This window comes from Mandrillus leucophaeus, unplaced genomic scaffold (assembly GCF_000951045.1).
Source record: "Mandrillus leucophaeus isolate KB7577 unplaced genomic scaffold, Mleu.le_1.0 Scaffold684, whole genome shotgun sequence".
Classification (NCBI taxonomy): Eukaryota; Metazoa; Chordata; class Mammalia; order Primates; family Cercopithecidae; genus Mandrillus; species Mandrillus leucophaeus.
Genome location: NW_012107408.1, coordinates 1,253,911 through 1,264,425, shown reverse-complemented (window position 1 = coordinate 1,264,425; position 10,515 = coordinate 1,253,911). Strand labels below are relative to the sequence as shown.

At 40.4% G+C, this 10,515-nt stretch overlaps 1 protein-coding gene across 1 annotated transcript in view; it reads right to left on the bottom strand.

The window, feature by feature from the left end:
• The window catches only part of UGT3A2 (UDP glycosyltransferase 3 family, polypeptide A2), a 50,385-nt gene that overhangs the window by 22,764 nt on the left and 17,106 nt on the right, over positions 1-10,515 (bottom strand). Inside the window, 2 exon segments of the mRNA XM_012002377.1 lie at positions 3,794-4,325; positions 6,764-6,878. Coding sequence (XP_011857767.1) covers positions 3,794-4,325; positions 6,764-6,878 — 647 coding nt within the window.

The following is a 10,515-nucleotide window of genomic DNA, read 5'->3' as shown; positions in this document are numbered from 1 at the left end:
GGTGAACTTATTTTTGACAAGGGTGCCAAGAACATAAGGACAGTCTCTTCAATGAATGGTGCTAAAAAAAAAACTAGATATGAATATGCAGAAGAATAAAACTAGACCCCTATATCTCATCATATACAAAAATCAAATCAAAATGGAATAAAAGACTTAAATCTAACACTTTGAGAGGCCGAGGCTGGTGGATCGCCTGAGGTCAGGAGTTCGAGACCAGCCCGGCCAACTTGGTGAAACCCTGTCTCTACTGAGAATACAAAAAATTAGGTGGGCGCCTGCAATCCCAGCTGCTCGGGAGGCTGAGGCAGGATAATCGCTTGAATCCAGGAGGCAGAGGTTGCAGTGAGCCAAGATTGCACCATTGCACTCCAGCCTGGGCAACACGAGCAAAACTCAGTCTCAAAAAAAAAAAAAAAGAAAAGAAAAGAAAAGAAAAAGACTGAAATCTAAGACCTCAAGCTATTAAACTACTAAAAGAAAACATTGGGGAAATGCTCCAGGATGTTGATCTGGGTGCACTTATTTTTCTTGCGTAATACAGGCAACCAAGGGAAAAATGGACAAATGAGATCACATCAAGTTAGAAGGCTTCTATACAACAAAGGAAACTATCAATAAAGCAAAGAGATAACCCACGGAATGGGAAAAAATATGTGCAAATTCTTCTTCTGACAAAGGATTAATAACCAGAATACATAAAAGCTCAAACAACTCTGTGAGAAAAAAAAAATCTAATAACCTGATTAAAAAATAAAAGATCTGAATGGACATTTTTCAAAAGACATACAAATGACAAACAGGCATATAAAAGGTTTGCTCAACATCACTGATTACCGCAGAAATGCAAATCAAACTACAATGAGATATTATCTCACCCCAGTTAAAATGGCTTTCATCCAAAAGACAGGCAATAACAAGGATGTGGAGAAAGAAAACTTGCACACTGTTTGTGGGAATTTAAATCAGTACAACCACTATGGAAAGCAGTTTAGAGGTTCATCAAAAATCTAAAACTAGAACTGCCATATGATTCAGCAATCTCACTGCTAGGTATATACCCAAAAGAAAAGAAGTCACTATACTGAAGAGATACCTGCACTTCCGTGTTTATTGCTGCACTATTCGCTGTAGCCAAGATACAGAATTAATCTAAATGTCCAACATCAGATGAATGGATAAAGAAAATATAGTATATGTACATAATGGAGAACTCATCAGCCACAAAAAGAAAGGGATCCTGTCATTTGCAACAATATGGATGAAACTAGAGTATGTTATGTTAAGTGAACTAAGCCGGACACAGAAAGACAAACCGCATGTTCTCACTCATTTGTGGGAGCTAAAAATTAAAACAATTAAACTCATGGAGATAGAGAGTAGAATGACTGTTACCAGAGGCTGGGATGGGGAAGTGGTATAGTTAATGGTACAAAAATATAGTTAGAATGTATAAGGTCCAGTGTTTGATAGCACAACAGGGTGACTACAGTCAACAATAATTTATAGTACATTTTCAAGTAATTAAAAGAATATAATTGGGATGTTTGTAACATAAAGAAGTGATCAATGCCTTGATGTGGTAGATTTAAAAAAAAATAAATAAAGCAGTAATGCTCTGTCCCAAAAGCAGGCCTGGGCAGCTTGTATCATAAAGTCCCCCAGGTAGTTCTTAACAAAGTTAGTGTTGTGAAAGGAAAATAAATCTCAGGATCCCCAAATCTAAGCCAAAGAGAAAAGTCAAGCTGGGAACTGCATTGGGCAAAATTGCCTCCCATTCCGTTCCTAAATAGGATAGCCACAGCCAAAAAGATTTAAAAAAAAAAAAAAAGCTGCATACCCCCCTCACCATTTGCCCACAAGAAAATTCCTTGTGGACAAAGAGCAGACAGAACTCAAAAGCATCCGTCTGCTCGCCTGAGACAAATGTATTTTGGCTTGATTCCTCTGCCCTATTGTTTCACTAACCCAGACTAAGGTATAAGTGACTGTTTCTGTAAATTGTGCACTCAGTGAAAAGCTAATCAGAGACTCAAACAAAATGCAATTGTTTGTCTCTTGTCTACCTATGACCTAGAATACCCCTCTCCTGCTTTTCCGGACCAAACCAATGTTTACCTTAAACATATTGATTGGTGTCTCACATCTCCCTAAAATGTATAAAACCAGCCTGTGCCCCAATCACCTTGGGCACATGTTGTCAGGACCTCCTGAAGCTGTCATGGATGCATCCTCAACCTTGGCAAATAAAGTTTCTAAATTGGTGAGACCAGTGTTATATATTTTGGGCTCACAGTATCCAATGTCTTAATTTTGTGTTTAGCACAATTTTGTCAATTCTTACTTCCAAATATTTCTTTGAACTCTGTCTGATTCTCTCTGCCCTACAAGTGCTCACTCCACCTCCCAACCCATCATTCTACTATGTGGTTCAGACTCTACTGGATTCCAGCCAGCATACCACTTACCATTCCTAAGGACTTCTTTAAAACAGCCTTGTCATCATTTTTGTAATTACAAGGCAACATAAGACCATTATATAAAAATTGGAAAATGCAGAGAAGAAACATTTTTTTTTTTTAGTGTATGTTGTTTCACAGTCATTACAACCCTTATTCCCATTGTTATCCTCTTAACAACGTCCTCTCCCTATTCCATGGTGGAGGCCTGATCCACCCACCTGTGAGCTAAGATTTCTGGTAAATCCCCACAGTTTTACTCATGCAATTGAATATTCCACTCCACTAGTGTAGCCAGCGCCACCCAGGGAACCCAGTCTTATTGCCATCTCAATTACATCTCCACATATTGGGACCCCTGCTCCCCAACCTGGGGTGCTTTCCCTCTCAGCTCCATTCCTAAAACTTCCTGCCACCCATGCAAAGCCCATATCACCTATAGATCATTCCCCACCTCTTCCTGCTCACTCAATGAAAGTTAGAAAAGTGGACACTTGGGTGACTGGAAAGCCCAGGCTCTCAGGGCCTCTGAAATACATGGTGGTGGGACGGTCACCTACATCACCTGAGCTTCTGTCCTCCTCCATTTATAAAAATGAAGATGATCACACCTCCATACAGATGGAAGGATATTAAATAAGATGACTTCTGTAAAATGGGAACCCAGTGCTCAGAGGCAACAGGCAGCCAACTCATTCCTAGCTCTCCTCCCTTAGAAAAATTTCTGTAGCAGAGTTGTGAAACTGTGCTGTGCATTCAAATCACCTGGGCAGCATTTGCAAATTACAGTAGCAGGGGTCCACCCCAGAGAAATCAAGTCAGAAGATCTGGGTGGAGCCAGGAGCCAGGGCTCTACAGGCAGGGAACACTGGAGATACTACCCGCAGTTCTTGCTGTCGGTCCCATGCAGTCCCACCCTGCTTACTGCGAATCCATAGTGTTGTCATTTCACTGTATCTTATCTCCTTAACAATTATTGCATGTAATGGGCACTAACTACATGTTTATTGTACACATGATCATGCAAAATAAAAATGCAAACAAAAAATTGAAACTTTAATACATGGCTTATTTTATCAAGGCTAGGACTAGGGTGTGGCAAGAGAGGAGCCAGAGGAACCCACACAAAGATGCCCTTGATCTCAGGATGGTGCAAGGCCTAACATTATACTTGCACAACCCTGAAACTCATCACTTCCTTTAAAAGCATGCCCTAGGTGCCTCCCTTGCCTATCCCTACTTCAGCCTCAGGATCCTACTGGCAGGTGGCAGCCATTAACTATGCACTGAAGGCCTCTGTGTGAATCCCAAACTGAATGCTGAGGGTCACTTACTTGTGGTACTGGTTTAATAGGTTTTTCCATCAAGCCTCCAACATAAACAGTGTTGGGAAGCAGAGGTCGAGCAAAATCAAAGGCAAAGTCAGAGTTAATGAACCACAACTCTGCTTTCAGTAGAAGATGAGACAAAACTGGCCTAGAGCCTTCTGGGAAATGCTCCTTGATGGCGTTGTCAAATGTAGACTGCATGTGCCATTGCCTCCTGCAGAAACTAAAGAACATCAGAAAATTCTTCACTCGGCCCCAGAAGTCCATGTGATCGGTCAGCAAGGAACGGAATACTGGAACATAAGACAAGGGGATTGGTAGCCCAAATTCCAAAGAGCCGAATGAGGTGGAAAGAATGGCCACAAATGGCTTACTGAGCTTCTCAGCAATCAAGAAAGGACAGTAGTCAAAAGTTTCAACTATCACCATGTCGAAGTTCTCATTCTTTAAGGAATCCATGATATCCTTTCTCCTTAAAAAATGACTGCACTGCAACGCCAAGTATTCTAGAACTTTTAATAAGTTTTCAAAATTTCCTCTGTAAGAAAAAATAATAATAAATATTCATGGGAAGTGTTAAATTTACAGTACATAAAAGTATCTTGAGATACAAAGAAAATATCCCAGGGAAGCAACAACCTTTCTAGCAGTCACCCACAAATTCAACCAGTTTCCCACAAATGCCCTCTGCCATAATTATCCTGGCTTAAATGTTTCTACTCCCTAGAGTTACCCTTCTCCCTTCCCCTTTTCTACCCTTATCCAAACCCCAACCACCATCAATGCCGACTCAAGGTCCTTCTACTCTGGGAGCCATCTCTCAGAGCAGCAGATCTCAGAGTTCCGTCTCCTTGATAAATTAGGTGACACTCTATTTACCCCTCATTTACATACGGAGTGTTTACGAGTGATTTTCTTATTTATCCAACCAAATTGTGTAAGTAACTTGACGAAAGAGTTTATCAGTATTGATTATATGTGCTATGTTTTAGCACTGTGTGCTTGCATACGAGAGATTGCCTCAGTCTAGTTACTCTTTGATTATATTACAACCGAATATCTCAGCTGAAAATGAGAATTCCACCTTTTTATCCCTAGGAGTTAAGCAATGGAAAAAAATAAAAACAAAAGGAACCTGGTTTTTGAAACGCATTGCTTTTTCCTTTATTATTCTTTCTTTCTTTATTATTTACTTTCATTTATTTTCATTTACATATTTTTATATATTTATTTACATATTCGTTTACTTATTTACATTATTATTTTTAATTATTTATTATTATTATTTCTTTCCACCTCAATGCAGGCTGGGGTATTCAGGTAAGATAATGTCAAAGCTTTACTGACATATGCAAAGGGACGATTCTTTTGCAACATATTCCCAATAATGCCTGCATAGAATATGATCCTATTTTACAGAATTTGGGGGAAATAGATGAGGATGCCTAGGCCAGCTGCAATAGGTGCAAGAGCTCTAGATATCAGAGACCTACTGGCTGTATGGAAGACTGAGAGAATCAATTCCCTGACACACCTGTAACCTGTACACCACCGTACCATTGCCCTCCAGTTAGAGAAGGTCTCTCACTAGTGATATGCAGACTGACTGAAGCCATCCTCTGTTGTATATTTTTAAAGATTCATATAATAAAGGAAAAGTTGCCAAACATTTTTGAAAATTTCAGTAATGAACTGGGTGCAGTGGCTCACGCCTGTATCCCAGCACTTTGGGAGGTCGAGGAGGGTAGATCACCCGAGGTTAGGAGTTTGGGACCAGCCTGGCGAATATGGTGAAACCCCATCACTACTACTAATACAAAACTTAGCTGGGCATGGTGGCACACTCCTGTAATCCCAGCTACTTGGGAGGCTGAGGCAGGAGAATCGCTTGAACCCTGGAGGCAGAGGTTGCAGTGAGCCGAGATCGCGCCATTGCACTCCAGCCGGGGCGACAAAAGCAAAACTCCATCTCAAAAAAAAAAAAAGCCAGTCATGTAGTAAAAATTTTTAGACTGTAGTTCATTAATCGTATTTAAAATTAAGCTAATAAATTAAAATATTTTAAGAATGCACTCTTAACCATACCTGTCCTTTAAAATATGAAACTAGATAAGAAGAGACAAGGCATATGCTTAAAATATATAACTAACTCTGCAAGATGATATAGGCTAAGTGTCAAATGGGTGGATTAGATCAGACGTATAGAGGAGAGAATGTGGTGTTCCAGCTTGGGTGAGGAGGGAGGCTTTATGGAAGAAGTCAGATTTAAGCACTATGTTGACTATTGAGTAGAATTTTCAAGAAAACAAGAGTAGGTAAGGCCACGGAGATTAACCAAGATAGACATGGATTTCTGTGTTTCCTCTTTTATGTCTGAGATCAAAAAGTTATGTGTTTCTTCCCATCCAGATTAAGCAAAAGGAGTCAGTTTCATGTTTCATTTGTACCAGGTTGATTGCTTTTTTAAAGAACTTTGCATGACTGTATGTTCAACTTCTACAAACCCAATGTTCATAAGCCTTCCCTTTATTTATGAATATATGTGAGAAGAAGGGAAGACAGTAAGTGGGAAAAGGTGACTCTAATTTTCCCACCAACAGTGAAAAGTGGAGGAGTCTATCCCAATTTCTGTGTCGGGGATATTACAGGCAATGATTGTAGGTGAAGTGTCGCAAGGAAGTCCCAGAAGAAACAATTTCCCACTTTCTGCAGAAAAGCATTCATGCTTATAGTGTAAGAAAGAGAGTATAAAGAAGAATGTCCAGGGACTTTACTGGATGATGTAGTATGTAGTACTCATCTACTCCCCTTATCATCTGCCTCTCCATCTATCAATCCATTCATCCATCCATTTGTCACTTTCTCTTATTAAAATAAAATCTCATTAAAATAAAATCCAAGTATCCATGCATACATCCATTATTTGTATGATGAAAATAGTGACCCTTTGGTTCAAAGAATAAAAAGAAACATTACCTGCCACCTAAAGTTTCTTCCAGAAATAAATCAAAACTCTTCTTAAATTCTCTTTGATGATCTTCAGGTGCAAGCCAACTGATAACTTGATACGATTTTTCCTCCTTTTTAAAATCTAAGAAAACAGCAACGGGTTTAAAAAAAGTAAAATATGCTGCGCAAAAGAGTAACATTAGCATAACAATATCAAAACTTATTTCAAAAATTATGTACGTATTTGAATGATTGCTTCTTTAAGTATTTTTAATGTATGCATTTATTTATTTTTGAGACAGAGTCTTGCTCTGTCATCTAGGCTGGAGTGCAATAGCACAATCCTAGCTCATTGCAGTCTCAGCTCCCTTAAACACCACTGGGATTACAGGTGTGAGCCATTGGTATAATTTGTATTTAAATACAGTACACATTTGTTTGATTCCAGAGTCTCTGTTCTTTCCGTTTTACAAAAACAATCATTTTTATTATTTAAAGTGATACATGCAAATAATTTTTAAATTCAGTCAAAAAATACTAAAAGACTTCATTGAAAGAGTAGTCCCCTACATCCCGACTAGCCAGCTTGGCCCCTTCTTCATTACCCACGTGTAATAAGAAGTCTGACTCCATTTTCACTGTTTGCCTCTTGACAAATGTCAAGCCCCATTTCCCCTTCCCAACCCCATGCTTCATCTGAGCAAATTGGTAAGAAAACCCGCACATACCTTCTCTGTTATCCCTGGTAGGAGTTTCAATCCATGCAAGTCAGGACAATGAAGGGAAATCCTCAGCTCATCCTACCTCTCCTCACAGTAAAAACTCAAGCCAGTCATCCCTCCCTGCTCTCTAAAGCCATTTTTCAGATTTGCCTGGCAGCCTGTCCTGCTATTCTGAAAAAAAGAAAAAAAAACCTCACCCTATGAGTCATAAACCTCTCATATCTTCTTAATACATGTGTGCCTTCATCACATCCAAATCAGATTTTGTGTGAGGATTGGGGTATATTAACACATAGTCCCACATATTAAGGTTCTCATACTCAACTTAACTGAAATGAAAGACTCTATCCAAGTATCTACTGGCAAATACTCTGCAGTCATAGACTTGGCTAGAATGTTCTCTTCCATGCTGATTTTTACAGCCTCTCAGCCACAGTGCGTCTTTACCTTGGAAGAAACACAATGCATGGCTACCCACAGTGTACTGCAACAGCCCTACTATTGCCCACAATCTTTGCCAGCAAGAGCCACTGCTTCCAGCTTTCTCCAGGAGTACAGATATAACATTACATTGAGAGTGTCCTCCTCTGAGGAGATTCATTCGCCACACTCATTTAAGACACAGAAACATTCAAAAAGAAGCTCATAAAGGGGATAAGCCATTGTCCCATGCAGAGTATCAGACCCAGTCCCTCACTTAAACTCCAAAGGATCATTTGGTTAGTTGAAGGCCTCTCCATCCCCCATACTACTAAAAAACAGCTATCGAGCCTCCCTGTGTCCATAGTGTTACAAGCCCAACATCTTTTAGGCCTTTTTGCATTTTAAAGACAATATATTCCTTATTTATAAATTTTACTCAGGTCCACTCATGTTTATTACTTGAAAATCAGCCCACATTGCATAGGATCCCCTGTAACAGAAGGCTCCAGAATCTATCCAAGTTGCAGTACAGCAGGCTCTCTCATTAGTGCCCCCCAGGAACACCTGCAATGTAAAGGTGTTAACATCCTCCTTTCATGCCTCCTGGAGTTCTTCTGAGCACCTGTCATGGTCGTTTCAGTTTCCTATCGCTGCTTTAACAAACTACAACAAACTTAGTGGCTTAAAATGACACAAAGTATTATCCCATAGTTCTGGAGATCAGAAGTCCAAACTGGATCTCATTAAAATAAAATCAAGGTGTGGGTGAGCTGCATTTCTTCTGAAGGCTCTAGGGAACAATCCTTTTTCTTGCCCTTTCCAGCTTCTGAAGGCTACCCACATCCCTGGCTCATAGCCCCCTTCCAACAGGCAATCACATCGCTCTAATTTCTTCTTCCATCATTAATTCTTTAACTCTCCTACGATCTTCTCTCCTTTATAACAGGGGTGTCAAATCTTTTGGTTTCCCTGGGCCACATTGGAAGAAGAAGAATTGTCTTGGGCCACACATAAAATACACTAATACTAACGATAGCTAATGAGCTAAAAAAAAAATTGCAAAAACAATCTCATAATGTTTTTAAAAAGTTTACGAATTCGTGTTGGGCCACATTCAAAGCTGTCCTAGGCCACATGCAGCTGGTGGGCCACCAGTTGGACAAGCTTGCCTTATAAGAACTCTTGTAATTACATTGGACTCACCTGGGTAATCCATGATAATCTCCCTGTCTCAAAATCCTTATATTAATCATATCTGCAAAGATCCTTTTGCCATGTAAAATAGCACACTCATAATTATAGGAATTTGAACACATATATCTTTGTGGGGTGGGGGGAGTGGCATTATTTGCCCACCGCAGTGTGTCCTCTAGATCCCAGACATTCATATATATCCCTCATGGAATGAAAATGTATTCATCCTGTCCCAACATCCCCCAAAGTCTCAAACAATTATATCATCAATTCAAAGTGAAAAACCTCATCTAAAGCTCATCAGCTCAGAATTCCCAAATCACATCATCCAAATAATCTACAGCAAGCGTGGGTGAGAGTCTGGGTGTAATCCATTCAGTGAAACATTGCTCTCCTTCTGTAGATCTATGAAACTAGGAAAAAATGACCTGCTCCCCAAAACCAAGAGTGGGACAGGCATAGGATACCAGTTATAGACATTATTCTAATGGGGGCAAAAAGGAAGTAAAAAAAAAAAATGAGGTGCCAGTCCCAAGACATTTGACTACAACTGGGCAAACAAAATTAGGTTTTAAGGACTGGGAATAATCCTGTGGTTTGGCTCAGCCTTCTGGGCTAGAAGCTCTGCCATCTGGGCTCATTGCTTCACCTTCAGAGATATCCTTTGTTTTTCATGAAGCGTTGCATGTGGTTACAGCTGAGTGGTTTGTCCGTTTAATTCCTACTTGCAGATTGGGGAGCTCACCAGCCCTCCTTCCTGTCATATTCTCCTCATACCTTTGAATCCAAATTGGCAGTGCTTCTGAAGGTATAAAATTCTTGGGTACCGGGAGGCTGAGGCAGGAGAATTGCTTAAACCCGGGAGGCGGAGGTTGCAGTGAGCTAAGATCACACCATGACACTCTAGCCTGGGCAACAACAGCGAGACTTAGTCTCAAAAAAAAAAAATTCTTGGGTACCTTGTGACCCTCCTGGGTGTGTCATAGGAATTCACTCCGCTAGAAGAGAAGCTGCTCCACAGACTTGTTTTGTTTGGTTTTTGTTTTTTAGACAGTCTCGTTCTGTCACCCAGGCTGGAGTCCAGTGGCACAATCTCGGCTCACTGCAACCTCTGCCTCCCAGGTTCAAACAATTCATGTGTCTCGGCCCTCTTTGTAGCTGGGAATACAGGCACGAGTCACCATGCCTGGTTGATTTTTGTATTTTAGTAGAGACAGGGTTGCACCATGTTGGCCAGGTTGGTCTGGAACTCCTGACCTCAGGTGATCCGCCTGACCTCCCAATGTGCTGGGATTACAGGTGTGAGTCACCGTGCCCGGCCTAGGACCCACTGCCTTTTAGAACAGCAAGACCACCAGCTAGTGTCTAGATGTTCACCTCATCATCCTTTTAATATGTTGCCTCTGTAATGTGGACCATTAAAATCTTTTATCTGGCTGG